The sequence below is a fragment of the Saccostrea cucullata genome, unplaced genomic scaffold (assembly GCF_032062105.1).
Source record: "Saccostrea cucullata isolate Sc308-1 unplaced genomic scaffold, CSIRO_AGI_Scuc_v1 ctg8380, whole genome shotgun sequence".
NCBI lineage: Eukaryota > Metazoa > Mollusca > Bivalvia > Ostreida > Ostreidae > Saccostrea > Saccostrea cuccullata.
The window spans coordinates 31,274-48,157 of record NW_026931382.1 but is presented as its reverse complement, the minus strand read 5'-3'; the positions used below and the strand labels follow the sequence as shown (position 1 = coordinate 48,157).

Here is a 16,884-nt window from a genome sequence, read left to right as displayed (position 1 = left end):
ATTGCAATTTTAGACCGTTAGACCTCTGTAAAAAGGCTATACGGGAGGACGGGAAGAAGATTATCGATGAAAACTTTATCCGGACTGTAAAGAACGTGATTGCGAGTGACCAATGTAACCCTATATTTCATAAATACCTGCAGTTTTTCGTTTTAAAACAAATAAAAAGAATATTCTTTACTTGTTTAATAGATTTTAAGCTTGACAAGAAATTGTGTTTGGATGTTGAGTAGATAAGATAACTCAAACTGTACAGTTACTCTTGGGAAATTGTTTAGAAAATGAAAGCTCAATCACATATTTTTTAATAATGCCTGTGACGTCGAAGATTTTGCTGCTCTGTGTCTTAATGATATATCCTGAAAAATCCCTCAAAATTGATACCAATTTACAACATTTTGATACGAAATTTTGAAGACCATATAAGTAAAGATTCTTTTATATTATGTGTGACATTTTGCCCGATTATGTCGTCAAATATTTTTTCTGTGCAACAAGTCCGCGTAATTTTTGAACGGCCCTCGTATGTGTATTCCCGCTAAGTTCAATCGATTGTTAACGTTATGGTAATAAACTCTTTGATGTAATTAATGCAAAATCCAATTGTTCAGGAACATATATGTATATTTCCTGATAACATTGAGGTGGGACATATGTTTATTCCTACCTTTGATAGTGTTTAGCTGGCTTTATTATACCTCCCCCCCGCTTGAAAAGTGGGTGGGTATATAGTAATCAGTATTTCCGCCCGTCTGTCCGTCCTTCCGTCCGTCCGTCAGTTACGCTTTGGGATACCCATCTCTTATCCGCAACTCCTCTCATACCATTAAATGAAATTTGATGAAGCTTTCACAGAATCTCTATTACATACTGCCATTGTGCACCTCCTATTTTCCTTTTTGATCAGAGACATATTTTGGGTTTCCCGGCCACAGCAAAACATGGACTTTGCCATTATAACTATATGGAGGCGGATGGTATCATTTAGTGAGCTCATCGCTCACAGTACCTCTAGTTATTACTGGTGTCGGTTTTTCTTCTCTCCTTGGGGTCTGAACTTGATTAATGAGGTTTAATCAAAAACATGGCGGTTTCAGACCACAAGATATAGGTTGGTTTAAAATAATGTAATCATTTACATCATTAATGGGAAAATTAATTGGAATTATTAATCAATATTAATTAAAAGATTATTGGGGTAAATAATCAAATATTCATAACTGTATATCAAATTTTGATTAGGTTATGATTACATGAACATATAATATGATTTACATCATTTTATTTAATTAAAATTGGGTTAATTATAAAGTCACAGTGGTGGCAGAGTGCAACATAACTTAATGTTATTGTTTCTGTGTCATGTATGAATATGTACATGTATAAGATGGAGGGCCCAGGAGGTTAAAAATGGTTAATTACATTATCGGAGGAAGTGCATATTAATTGAATATACATGAAAGTACGCTATATTGGAATGTTGGGATTCGAACATCGTCAATTATGGATAAAAGAATTTTAAGTTTACTTAAAATACTTTATGTATATTGATAATGTTTTTCTTTCTCAAATGCCGGAGTTATCGCTCTTGCGATGTACTCCAGCTGAATTTCAATAGCATCTATGGTAAGTTATGCGAATGCTGCAAGATAGAACCGATGGAATCGTTTCGCGGGAAACTGAAGGTGCGTCTCTTTTGAGATAGTGTGGGTCGTCATTTTCTTTCAGGACGCCGGAGTATTAACTCGCTGGAAATTGTTCTACGATTTTTTCCACCTCCACCCCTCCACCTTCCTTTTTTAATGAATAAACCTATATTTTATTTGTTTCTGTTTTGTGGTTTCAGACCACAAGGTAAAGGTTTGTTTAAAATAATGTAATCATTTACATCATTAATGGGAAAATTAATGGGAAATATTAATTGATATTGATTAAAAGATTATTGGGGTAAATAATCAAATATTCATAATTGTATATCAAATTTTAATTAGGTTGTGATTACATAAATATTTAATGTGATTTACATCATTTTATGTAATTAAAATTGGGTTAATTAATAAAGTCACAGTGGTGGCAGAGTGCAACATAGCTTATTGTTTTTGTGTCATGTATGAATATGTATAAGATGGAGGGCTCAGGAGATTAAAAATGGTTAATTACATTATCGGAGAAAATGCATATTAATTGAATATACGTGGAAGTACGCTATATATTGGAATGTTGGGATTCGAACATTGTCAATTATGGATAAAGTACTTTTTGTATATATATATATATTTTTTATTTTAAGTACCAGTCTAATCGTGTACAAATTTCCTACTTTCACACAAGTTTAATTAATGTATTATGTGTCATTCGCACAAGTACAAAGTTAGGCTCATAGTAAACAAAAGCTTTGATATGAATGACCGTTCTCGATTAACTATAGAAAATCACAAGTATCGACTTACCCCTGTCACATTCTAAGGTTTTGTTCTTTGCATTTTCGTGAATTTGAGCGGTAAAAATCGTTGAATCGTACGGTTTATAGATATCAATTAATGATTTGGGATGAAAAATTTTGCTTAATTTGATTGTTTATTTTTTCACATTTTATCGGGGCCCATAAGTGCACTCGTTCTTTGTTTAATTTGATGGACCTTTAAGCTTGAATACTGTTCGCTGTATCTCCATAGATTACACGAATGCTTCATTTTACCATTATCAGGATCCTTTCATTACTTCAAGCTGAATATATATTTCTTTTCTACATAAAGTAATGAACATTTTTTGAACAATATATTCATCTCTTATTACATGTGAATTATATCAATGATTTTTGCATGCTAATCATTGTGATTAATACAAGTCACTAGCTAAACATCTTTCTTGCAATCCATTTAAAAAAAAACATAATGTGAAAGAGAGCACACGAATAAATACCGTAAATATGGAAATTTTTATGTCGATTTTATTTTGTTAATTCAGGTCAAAATGCTGTTGATTAATTTTTACGTTTCAAAATTTTGCGAATGACCACTGCTTTGTTTACATTTTCTTATTGGTGATTTATTTTTAAGAAAACTATATTTTCGAATTCATTGCACTCGCAAATTTGCTAAAAATTTATCTACAGCAAAAATTTCCAGATTTAGGGTAGTAAGTACTGTATTAATTTAAGGGTACTGGAAACAAAAATTTATACACACATGATCCACAAAACATTGGATGGCTGAAATGGATTAATTAATGAATCTGGGTTTTTCATATCTTGTTATATACAATCACAAGTACAGTTTAAATCAGAAAATGTAATTAAAAGATATATGAAAATAACAAACATCATTCAAGCTCAAAAGTCAACACAAATTTTGAAGCAGATCAAACACGGATTTCTTAAACATCAAAGGTGGGATCAGGTGCCATGGAGGAGTAAACATCTCCTGCCGACCGGTCACACCCCCATATGCTCCTCGTCATGATCAAGAAATAACGGAAAATTTCATCTACAATTCAGTGTGTAAATAATGACCAATTGCAAATAATTAAACTAATCAGGTTTTAAAAAATTACGAGATCGATCACTGTACCATATTTACAGCTTTTCAGTATGAAAAAATATATACCTTCTCTTCACTTTGCTTCAATAACACCTGTCTTTTCCTAGTGTCAACATCAATTTATCCCCTGGTCTTATCCCGATAACCTCCTATCTAAACATTAAAAGAAGCTCTATAACATGACTCAAGCTACAATACTTTATTCTATTACTGGTATTTCAAAAACATTGACAGTTAATTAAAAGCTTTGAAAAATGAAATGGAAACCCGAAACCCGTAATTATTACGTTTGTTCTCTTTTTTTTTAATATTGATTTTGGAATTCAAGACAGCTGAAAGTAGATGTGTGAGAGCTATTGAAAGAACTTTAATTTTCTCCATTTATAATAAAGGTAATTATAAAATGATCCAAATCGAACAAATCATTTTAAGTGAAACTCTATATAATTTGAAACAATAGTGCCTTAAGCAAAAAAGTACATATAATAACTTGGAGAGAAGCGGATAGAACAAAAGAGATTTTGAGGTTTGAAGATTGAGACCTAGCCCCTTATTCTGAGTAAAAATGTTGACGAACCTCACATGTTTCATCTTCAGTATAGTATTTCCTTTTATTCAGTCTAGCGATCCTTGTATCAGTTTCAATGTAGACAAAGTTGTAGGAAGGAAACTTCCTGTGAATCCTATCAAAATCGTTAAAGGTGTAGGCTTACGACTCTGTTTGAAACAATGCGAAAGACACCCGTCGTGCTTGTCTATCAATTTCAATCGGAAAACGTTCGAATGTGAATTGCTTAATGTTTTGGGAAACTCATCAACACGGTTTGTCGATGAGAGCAACTATATTTTTGAAGAACTAACAAAAGACGTGAGTACATAACTCTAATTGTTACAAGTATGATGTAGGATTTTAAATATTTATTATACAGCTGTAGTTTTATATTTGTACAAAAATAACACAGTAAAAACATTAATTTAAGAAAAAAATTCGAACGTCCAGATCAGATCAATGCATGTTATAATTGTAGGGTGACAACAGAACACTTTGTGGAGATTCATTATGTATGTTATAATTGTAGGGTGACAACAGAACACTTTGTGGAGATTCATTATGTATGTTTTAATTGTAGGATGACAACAGAACACTTTGTGGAGATTCATTATGTATGTTATAATTATAGGATGACAACAGAACACTTTGTGGAGATTCATTATGTATGTTATGATTGTAGGATGACAACAGAACACTTTGTGGAGATTTATTATGTATGTTATAATTGTAGGGTGACAACAGAACACTTTGTGGAGATTCATTATGTATGATATAATTATAAGATGACAACAGAACACTTTGTGGAGATTCATTATGTATGTTATAATTATAGGATGACAGCAGAACACTTTGTGGAGATTCATTATGTATGTTATAATTATAAGATGACAACAGAACACTTTGTGGAGATTCATTATGTATGTTATAATTATAAGATGACAACAGAACACTTTGTGGAGATTCATTATGTATGTTATAATTATAAGATGACAACAGAACACTTTGTGGAGATTCATTATGTATGTTATAATTATAAGATGACAACAGATCACTTTGTGGAGATTCATTATGTATGTTATAATTATAGGATGACAACAGAACACTTTGTGGAGATTCATTATGTATGTTATAATTATAGGATGACAGCAGAACAATTTGTGGAGATTCATTATGTATGTTATAATTATAGGATGACAGCAGAACACTTTGTGGAGATTCATTATGTATGTTATAATTATAGTATGACAGCAGAACACTTTGTGGAGATTCATTATGTATGTTATAATTATAGGATGACAGCAGAACACTTTGTGGAGATTCATTTTGTAACAATTATTCCAACTGTATTTCTACGTCATCAACCAAGAAAATCTGCATTGCTACAGGTAGGTAATTTTTCTGTTCAAGGACATTTTGGAAATAAATTAATTAGAATTGCAGGCACACTTCACTTACATTGTTAAATTAATATCATTTGACTGGACTTTTGGGCTAAATCACTGTTCGTTATCAGCATACGAGATTTCTTCTAAAACATTGTTTTTTCATATCCTATGACAATTAAAAAGCGTACGGAATATGCTTGGCAAGCACATTAAAAACCCGAAAGAAATTACGTTTGATTCAGCATATCAAGTATTTTTAGCATGTATATAAAACTTGTTTACTGTCGCAATTCACTTTCAAATTACCGGTAGTTCAAATGCGTATATACTATGAGAAATTTATTGCAAAATCTTTAATTTAAATATTAATCAGAAGAAAATTTAACATTTAATGGAGGGAAAATGCTGTTTTAGCTTCAGGCACTATGAATTAAAACATTTGTATGTAACAATTGTTTTTTTATAATGAATATTTTGAACATATTTTACAATAGAATAATTTGTGTTGGCTTCATATAAATATATCAGTATATTTATAATAAATATTGTAGTCATGCATCGTAATGTTTTTTGGTTACCTGTATTTATTAATTAAATTCTTCGGTACCTATATTTATTAATTAAATATATTTAGAATTTTTCTCAATTGTGTAACGATTCTCAAATAATAGAATCATACATTGTTATATATGTCTTAAGTTAAGTACCGTAAATGTGTCTTTTAAGAATGTTCAGAACCTGTCCCTTTCCTGGAAAATGGAATCATTCTACGTCAGAACTATAATCCTCCTTCTGTAACATTTGGCTGTCAACAGAACTACATTGCCGTAGGTCAAGGGAACACAACAACCTGTACACCCGGAGGGAAATGGTCACCTCTTTCTTTGATCTGTGAATTCCTGGGTATTACAGATCTTATTAACAAATTTGCTGTAATTTGTTGATCAAACCTTAAATATACCACCACAATGGGAAATCTTAATATTTTTTATATATTTATAATTCAACTTCTCTTTTATGCTTATCGTATATAAGATTGTTTTGGTTTGACGATCGTTTTAAAGGTTCAATACGATTACAAAGCGGAAGTACGCCAAACGAAGGCAGGGTTGAACTTTCTATCAACAACACATGGGGAACCATTTGTGATGATTCTTGGACGGAAACAGAAGCTCGGGTTGTTTGCCTAATGTTGGGGTATACCGGGTAAGTGTTTTATGGAAAGCCACAAGGGACCCATGTTATCAGTCTTGATTTGGCCATGTTATTAATCTTGACTTGGTCAAGATTATACATGTAAATTTAAATATCATGGGGTGGTTAATCGTTTAAAATCCTGACTTGGCAAGAATTGCAATGAATTATATACAATATGACTTAAGGGTTCCAAGTGGCTTTCCATACCTTTTAAAGAAATATTTGTTTCATGCTTTATAGCTGTAACTTACTTTGAACTGCCACTAGACTGATCATTTATTTACTTTCAGTATCGCCACTCCAAGAACAGCTGCCTATTTTGGGGAAGGTGAGGGCCCTATCTGGTTAGATGGTGTAAAGTGCTCTAGGTCGGAATCTCATCTGCTGTTATGTGAACATTCCCCAATAGGAAGCCATAATTGTTATCATTTTGAGGATGCCGGTGTTACATGCGAGTAAAACTCTACCTGCTTCGTGGTTATAGGGATGGCGTTCCCAGCATTTCCCCACTGTTTGCAAACGAAACATTCATGTCATTGAAAAATATTTTAAAAACATTTTGGAAATGAAATGTTTATGGGCCAATTTATATTTCAATTTCTGTTTACGTATTTCTTTTGTCAGTCATCCACGAAAGTTGTTTTTTTTTTTTGTTGCACAAATTGAATTATTTGGCTGACTGGATCATGTTTTTGTAATGCATGACATCTGTTTAACATTTATGGAATTCTGGTACTTGTGATGAAAGAAAAAAACATAGTCCTGCTTACTTTCTTTGATGACAAGATTGAGTTTGATAAAAATGTTTGTAAGGTATACGATTTCACAATTAATATCGTGATTGTTAATTACAACATTGATTATCAATTTATGTCGAGTGTATCGTCAAAGGAAGCCTGACTGATTTTTCAGTGTCTATAGAATACAGGGAAAATCAATGGATCTGTAATGTAATAAACATTTTAAATAATTCTTTCGAAAGGTCTCTCTCTCTCTCTCAAAAATAAAAGAATTGCGATTTTCTTGTACAAAAAATATCTCATTAATCAACAGACACATTCCCACACTACACCATAATTAACTTGAACAATAGCACGTATATAATATATTATATACTTCCAATTGTGAAATTTGGTATTGCATCAATTTCATATGTATAATTTAAAGGTACTTGGACACAGATTTGAATTTATTATTTTCTCTATAATATTACATGTACGACTTATATATTTTAATAGCATTTCACACACAAATTAATTAAAAATCTTATTTCACATAAAAGATAATTTAAGAAATATACGTCATTTGATGAGATAAAAGATTTACTCTGTATCATATAACATACTTTGCCTAACGTTACATTGCACTGATTAGGTAAAAAATGTATTACTCTTTTTGACGCTACTTTTTAAAATACGCCCAATTTTAAATCATTTTTAGAGGAAAAAGTGTATATACTGAAATTAAATGAGGAATGAAGCTAAAATATTTTTTAACCTATTGATATGTTATACGATAAAACGTAACTTTGGACAGTTTAGCTTTTTTATAAACCGCTTTATGTTATATCTTACAAAACGCTTTTAAGGTTAAAATAAGCTTCATGCCTGATAAATATTTTTTAATAAAAACTGCGAAGTATTCAAAATAGTTTGAATTGGAAGTTTTTGATATGATATGAACTGCATCTATTTCTATTTTAAATATCCTAATATATCATTTACATAAAGGACACGTATTTTTTGGTAAAACCTTTTCTAAGCTTTGTTATTGTCGTAAAACAAACGAGATTTATGACATACATATTGATTTAACAAACTTACAGTCTCTTTAAAATCAAACAAACTGAATAATGATTTAAACTTATGTGCAAAAATATATTAGTAATATTCATTTTACAGGAAAAAATATTACATATAGGAAATGCGTACAGATCATTAACATCCCCTTTCCTTATTATTATATACAGTGTATACAAAGAAACGAAGTTAAATCCCGTCGTGATCTTTTTCTTGTTTCAGCTTTTCAATATATTTCCCTCCTGAGATTACCTCAACATGTAACTGTAATGAAAAAAAACCTGAAATGATATCTTTTAGGTTACTTATTGGAATCTTTCTCTTTTCCGTTACAGGTAATTTATCTTGTCAGTATAAAAGGCAATTACTATATGATATTGTTGATTATGAAATATTTTGTTCTTATTTGATAAAAAAAAATAACATATTTATAAATACAAATATTTTATATAGTAGATGAAGTAGTATTGGTTATAACATGTATATTTTAAAATATATTTTTATACTCCTCGCTTGAAAAGCGGGAGGGTATATAGTAATCGGTATGTCCGTCCGTCTGTTACGCTTTGGGGTACCCATCTCTTACCCGCAACTCCTCTCATACCACTTTAGGAAATTTTATGAAACTTTCACAGAATCTTTATTACATATTGTCATTTTGCACCTCATATTTTACTTTTTGATCTGACATATATTTTGGATTTTCCAGAGCAAAACATTGACACTGCAATTATATTCATATGGGAGGCGGGGGTTATCATTATTAGTACCTTTAGTTTAATTTAAAAAGTAAAATATGAAAAATGATGTAGATGATAAATATTATAATAATTATTATTGCATTTATTACCATCATATGTATTATTTGTCATCTGTTTTTGTCTTCATTTTTGGTGTCTTGGTTCTAAATGGTTAAAGGAAAAAGAATAAGACTAATTCTCGATGAATCAAAAAAAACACGCAATTGTCTGCATTACTTTTGAATATAATCGCTAAAGGTCTCCATCGTTTAAACCATATTTTATTTGAAAATGACCAGCTTAAAATACAGACAAAAAGTACAAAAATCTCAAAGTCTCCTTGAAAGATCTATAAGTTTTATTATTAAGTAAAGCGTCATAACTGATAGTTTTGGGATCTAAAGAAAATTGAGGCGGGGCTTTGGGCATTTATGGGGATGGGGTAGGGTTTACACTGCAAACTGTAACTTTTGAAAATTGTGAGGGGGCGCTAAACCCGATGTTTAATGACTATGTTTATGAATCATAAACAAAGGGAAGTCCTCTGAATTTTGTTTGATATATCATTCTATATTTTTCACTAGCTTGAATAAAAATCTGGTCATAATAACCTCTCTGCTGAAATTTAGAGCACATTGTGGTTAAAAAACAAGTAGCAGGCAGTACATCGGGAAAATAGTGTATACAATATATACTTGCGCCAGGAGTCTTCATTAATCATACCAGTTTGTGGTTTGTGTCAATTTCCTAAATATACATGCGACACTTCAAATCACAACCGCATGAGAAATGATACAAAAAACAAGTGTAATTTTAGGATATAGGAAGAAGTTTGTCAAAATAAGCTTGAAGAAAATTTGAAGATGTACATGTATGTATTATCTGAAATGAAATATTAGTAATTTTAAAATATGAGGGATTTTAAAAACAACACGGTCATTTACAATTAAAAAAGGTCTTTTCCCTAATATTATTTTTAAAAACAATTAATGCAGGGTCTATCTCAACTGACTGTCGATTGCCTGGAGTTTTATATCAAGGAACGAAAAACGTAACAGAAACTGGTAGAGCATGTCAAAGGTGGGATACACAGAACCCACATGAACACGGTTATGATGTATTTAGCCTTGCTAAAGAGAACTATTGTCGGAACTTCGATAGAGAGGAGCCATGGTGCTTTACCAATGACACGGATGTCCGCTGGGAACTCTGTGGCGTGGAAGTGTGTGGTCAGTTTATTTCTATTAGGATGAAAAAACTATTGAATATTACTTAAAGTAGAATTCTTCTCTGGTTTCTATATTTTTGGCGGAATATATATATTTATGCCTCTCAAAATTATAATAGGACAAAGAATTTATTTATAAATTTTACATAATCGAAGACTTGGAGAAATTTTCAAATGTAAGTTAAATTAATAATGAGGGAGTAAACTTTCAAAATATATCAAATAAATATGATTTTCCGAAACTTCATAAGAATCCTTACAAACGAAGATACATTGTAGGTTCCAGTAAATGTTCAACCAAGCCTCTTTCGTTACTCCTGACCAAGACATTGACAGTAATGAAAGAAAAACTTTAAGAGTACCGTGCAACTATATAGAAGAAGTGGTTAAGGTGCCGGACTCCAAACCGAAAGGTTGTGAGTTCGAATCCTGGCCGCGGCAAGTCGACGTTGTGTCCTTGGGAAAGGCACTTAACACGAATTTCCTCACTCTACCCAAGTGTTAAAGGGGTACCTGGCTATAGACAGTGAAAGATATTGTCAGAATGTTAGTGTTCTAGCGCTGATTACGGCAGCTTGCACTGAGAAAGATTCTGGATTGCTGGGGTAATAATGATTGTAAAGCGCTTTGAGTAGCATTTTATGCTAGAAAAGCGCTATATAAATCCAATCATTATTAAATCATTATAAAAAGTGGTGTGAATCAGATGTTGATGCTAAAAAATCTAAAGAACTTTTGGACAATTTGAAATCACAAGACAAAAATCAACAGCTAAAAAACTTAAGATTTTTTTTAACTTTATACACAACAATTTCCCACGATAAATTAAAATCGAGGCTTTTTGATATCATTGGCAGCTGCTTCTTTAATAAAAATGGAACTCATGAATTAACTTACCTCGCCATTGGTCATTTGCATACATGTAATTATTTTGTTAAAACGGATTCTGATTGCAAACATAAGTACTCTGAAGTTGCTTGAGTTTCTGATTGACAATAACTATGTGGTTTTTAGAGACCAGGTATTCCAACAATATATATATATATATATATATATATATATATATATATATATATATATATATATATATATATATATATATATATATATATATATATATATATATATACATTACTTTAAGGAACCCCCATTGGCTGCATACAGACGCCCTAGGAACCTAAAGGACATGGTAGTAAGAACCAGACTGGACAACCCATTACCTAACGGGGGCTTTAAGACTTGCTCTGACAGAAGATGTCTTCTTTGTAAGCACAGCACTGACACAGACAGTTTTAACAGCCCTGTTACAGGCCGCAGCTACAAAATACTAGGAAGTTTGTCCTGTCATACTGACAACTGCATTTATCTCATCAGTTGCAAAGTTTGCTCCAAACAGTATATTGGTGAAACAGGAGATCTCCGCAGGAGAGTCAATAACCACCGTTCGACCATTAGGACCAAAAAACTCAATGAACCCGTTGGGGAACATTTCAACCTTGAGGGTCACAAATGGGAGGACATGACAGTAGTGGTGATTGATCATAACCCAAGATGGACAGACGCTCAGAGAAAAAGCAAAGAAAAGTTCTGGATGCACAGATTGAAGTCATTCCGCCCCAATGGTATTAACAAACTGAATGACTTCACCAGAATGAACGTAAACTAGACCCGATTCCTGATGATACCAAACAAGATTATTCTCTCAATTTAGTGTAAACTCCACAGTAAATTTGCGTCACCATCTCTCGAACAACCCACATAACTATGTATTGCTTACGCCTTTGTTAATTAATTATTAATTATTTTTTACCGATAATCAGTCCTAAAACATTTCAAATTAAAATTTATAATAGATCATAATTCATATGTTAAAATGCCCCTTCTATATTATTTTTCTTTGGTTATTCTTTATCAAGTATAGTTACGCCATTTTGAGAGAATGAAACAATGTACGATTTACTGATTGTCGTAATTAATTAGCATAATTAATTCGTTCAATTATGTAAATCGCACTTCACCCGAGTATACCCGATAGACCGGACGCATTTCATAGCGGTCCGGATTCTTTCTTTAATAGTGTTCTTAAAAATTTCCAAATCAACATGTAACTTAGTATGTAAATATATAGTGTTTAGTAGTTTAGTAGTAGTGCTAGTTGTTTTTTGTTTCGCTTTTTCCTTTGTTCTTATGACTTTTTAACTCTTTTCTTTGTCCTGAGGAAGGGACAGGGCGTCCCGAAAATTTGACAATTTTTATTGTTCGTGTCGTTGGTCATTTTTAGTGCTTTTTATAAATTTCCATCCGTGACCTTGTATCTACTTGATAGATCCGACATTTAGGATATACAGTGTTGTTGGTTTTTTAGTGCTTTTTATATATATACATACATATATATATATATATATATATATATATATATATATATATACATATATATATTCAGGAACGCTGGGATGTTATTACAAGGAGATGTTCTAAACAATTGATGTCACTCTGTCTTTCTTGGGATATCCACAAGTTAGGACAATTGAAGAGTGAGATCAAGTCCTTAGAATCATCCCTCAACGATATCATGTCCCAGGCCGATCTTGATGAAGCCCATAATATTATAGACACCTATAATATGGCCCTAACAAATAAAGTCAACAAGACTCAAAAAAAGAAATTTCTCCGCGACAGTGTTCCACAGTCTAGGAACAACTGGTCAGAGGTCAGAGTTAACAAAACACGCAAACCCCGCTCGAGACGCTTCAAACGCATTAAGACAATCGCGAGGAACGGACCCATACAAACTCCTGACGTCTGCCCAGTGCTCAATACATCTAGTGCGCCTCTCTCCGAATCGGAGACCTCACTTCTTTCCAAGGGGCTAAATTTCTGCCCCACGCCACATGAGGTCGACGAAAAACAAGTCAGAGAGGACACCCGAGCATTCTTCCGGAGACTTCGTTTGAAGGAGCACTTCTCTAGAAAAGACTCCGAAGTAAATTCATACGACTCTTCCAAGCCAGATTTACAAGATCTAGAGGAACACAAACTCTATAAGCCCAAGAGTGACTGGGAACCTGCACCGGGCAAGTGCGGCGCGCTTGAGTCGTATATTGACGCCGTTGAGTCAGACATAGAGAAGCTCCTTTCAATGCCAGACAAGACTCCCGACAATTTGAGTAAGGAAGAGAGATCTGCCTTACAATCATTAAAAAATCGGGATGACATTGTAATCAAGAAAGCAGACAAAGGTTCTACAGTTGTAGTAATGGATAAAGAGACTTACATGGCGGAGGCCCAAAGACAACTCTCAGACGAACGTTTCTATAAGAAACTGGACTCTGACCCCACTAAAGAATTCTCCACCGCCATTACCAAATCTCTTGACGATATGTTTGAGAAAAATGAGATTGGTATCAACGTCTATGAGACCTTAAATCCTATTGACTGTAGACCAGGACAATTCTATCTGCTTCCTAAAATACACAAAGAAGGCATGCCAGGTCGCCCCATAGTCAGCGCAATTGGACACCCCACGGAGAAAATTTCTGAATTTATTGATTTACATCTCCGTCCACACGTAGAGAATTTGCCATCCTATCTCAAGGACACCACGGACTACATAAACAAGACGCCCTCTACTGGCCTCCCAGATCATACCCTCCTCGTGACTATGGACGTCACATCCTTGTACACCAATATTCCGCACGATGAGGGTATCGAAGCCTGTAGAGAAGTCTGGGATAGTAGATCCATACAAATTCCTTCTACAGAGTCCCTTGCTAAGCTCCTTGAACATGTTCTCAAGTTCAACAACTTCATGTTTAATGGAGAACATTACCTGCAGGTTAATGGCACTGCTATGGGTACGAAAATGGCACCGTCTTATGCCAATGTCTTCATGGGCAGACTGGAACGCAACTTGTTCCTTCAAGCACCATTTAGGCCCCATAGCTGGTTGCGTTTCATTGACGATATAGAGATGAAGTGGGTGGAATGTCGCGAGAGCCTCGAGGCATTTATTACGTTTGCCAACACCTTTCATCAGTCGATCAAATTTACAGTAGACGTATCTAATTCGAAAAACGTATTCCTAGATACTACATCTACCCTGATTGATGGTGAAATCGAATTCAGTCTCCACACCAAACCCACAGACTCCCACCTATATCTTATGCCCTCCAGCTGTCATCCCCCACACACTTTTAAGGGAGTGCCTAAGGGTCTAGCCACCAGAATTCAACGCATCTGTTCGTCCTCTGCCTTATATCAGGAGCAAAGTGGTCTTCTTAAGTCCCACTTATGCAAAAGAGGCTACGATGCCCGCACCGTACAAACAGCTATTGATGAGATGGCAGGACATGACAGGCAAAACCTATTACGCTACAAGGAGAAAGACAATAGCGGTAGGGTCCCTCTGGTAACCACATACCATCCCGTCCTTAAGAACCTTAGCGGTATCCTTCAAAAGAACCTACCAATTCTCCATTCAAACAAACGAATGGCAGAGGTCTTTAAGGAACCCCCATTGGCTGCATACAGACGCCCAAGGAACATAAAGGACATGGTAGTAAGAACCAGACTGGACAACCCATTACCTAACGGAGGCTTTAAAACTTGCTCTGACAGAAGATGTCTTCTTTGTAAGCACAGTACTGACACAGACAGTTTTAACAGCCCTGTTACAGGCCGCAGCTACAAAATACTAGGGAATTTGTCCTGTCATACTGACAACTGCATTTATCTCATCAGTTGCAAAGTTTGCTCCAAACAGTATATTGGTGAAACAGGAGATCTCCGCAGGAGAGTCAATAACCACCGTTCGACCATTAGGACCAAAAAACTCAATGAACCCGTTGGGGAACATTTCAACCTTGAGGGTCACAAATGGGAGGATATGACAGTAGTGGTGATTGACCATAACCCAAGATGGACAGATGCTCAGAGAAAAAGCAAAGAAAAGTTCTGGATGCACAGATTGAAGTCATTCCGCCCTAATGGTATTAACAAACTGAATGACTTCACCAGAATGAACGTAAACTAGACCCAATTCCTGATGATACTAAACAAGATTATTCTCTCAATTTAGTGTAAACTCTACAGTCAATTTGCGTCACCAACTCTCAAACAACCCACATAACTATGTACTGCTTTTACCTTTGTTAATTATTTTTTCCCGGTAATAAGTCTTTAAATATTTCAAAATTTATAATGGATCATAATTCATATGTTTAAATATCCCTGCCATCTTATCTTTCTTTGATTATTCTTTATTAAGTAAAGTTACGCCATTTTGAGAGAATGAAACAATGTACGATTTACTGATTGTCGTAATTAATTAGCATAATTAATTCGTTCAATTATGTAAATCGCACTTCACCCGAGTATACCCGATAGACCGGACGCATTTCATAGCGGTCCGGATTTCTTTCTTTATTATTGTTCTTAAAAATTTCGAATTCAACATGTAATTAAGTATGTAAATATCTAGTGTTAGTAGTTTAGTAGTAGTGCTAGTTGTTTTTGTTTCTATTTTTCCTTTGTTCTTATGACTTTTTAACTTTTTTCTTTGTCCTGAGGAAGGGACAGGGCGTCCCGAAAATTTGACAATTTTTATTGTTCGTGTCGTTGGTCATTTTTAGTGCTTTATATATACATACATATATATATATATATATATATATATATATATATATATATATATATATATATATATATATATATATATATATATATATATATATCACTTAGGGCAGTTAGGTTAGTTTAAGAGTTGTTGTAAAATGTGCTTTAAAATAATAATTAATTTCATTACAACATGTATTGGTAACAATCCTCTGTTAAAACTAATGTCCAAATAACTGTATCTCACTTCTATTCTCAATGACCGTGTAGTGTAGGGTAGCGCCGCGAGAATTCCATCGGCATCGAAAGCAAGTTTTTATAACTTGCCTAGATAGCCGAGCGGTCTAGCGCGCTGTTCCTGCACTGCTAGGAGACAGATTCCGAAGGTCGAGAGTTCAACCCCGGGCTGGGGCGGAAGTGGGTATCCATGTAAAAGTGAATTTCTTTGTGCTTTCTATGTTAATATTTCTTCACTTAGGGCAGTTAGGTTAGTTTAAGAGTTGGTGTAAAATGTGCTTTAAAATAATAATTTCATTACAACATGTATTGGTAACAATCCTCTGTTAAAACTAATGTCCAAATAACTGTATCTCACTTCTATTCTCAATGACCGTGTAGTGTTGGGCAGCGCCGCGAGAATTCCATCGGCATCGAAAGCAAGTTTTTATAACTTGCCTAGATAGCCGAGCGGTCTAGCGCGCTGTTCCTGCACTGCTAGGAGACAGATTCCGAAGGTCGAGAGTTCAACCCCGGGCTGGGGCGGAAGTGGGTATCCATGTAAAAGTGAATTTCTTTGTGCTTTATATATATATATATATATATATATATAT

General features: G+C 33.8%; 1 protein-coding gene across 1 annotated transcript in view; it reads left to right on the top strand.

Annotated features, from left to right (window-relative positions):
• The first annotated feature begins 8,628 nt into the window (after positions 1-8,628).
• LOC134232464 (uncharacterized) overlaps positions 8,629-16,884 on the top strand; it is a 28,979-nt gene continuing 20,723 nt past the window's right edge. The window contains exons 1-2 of the mRNA XM_062714426.1: positions 8,629-8,808; positions 10,209-10,442. Of these exons, the coding sequence (XP_062570410.1) occupies positions 8,760-8,808; positions 10,209-10,442 (283 nt within the window). The 5' untranslated portion in view covers positions 8,629-8,759. The remainder of the gene's footprint in view (positions 8,809-10,208; positions 10,443-16,884) is intronic.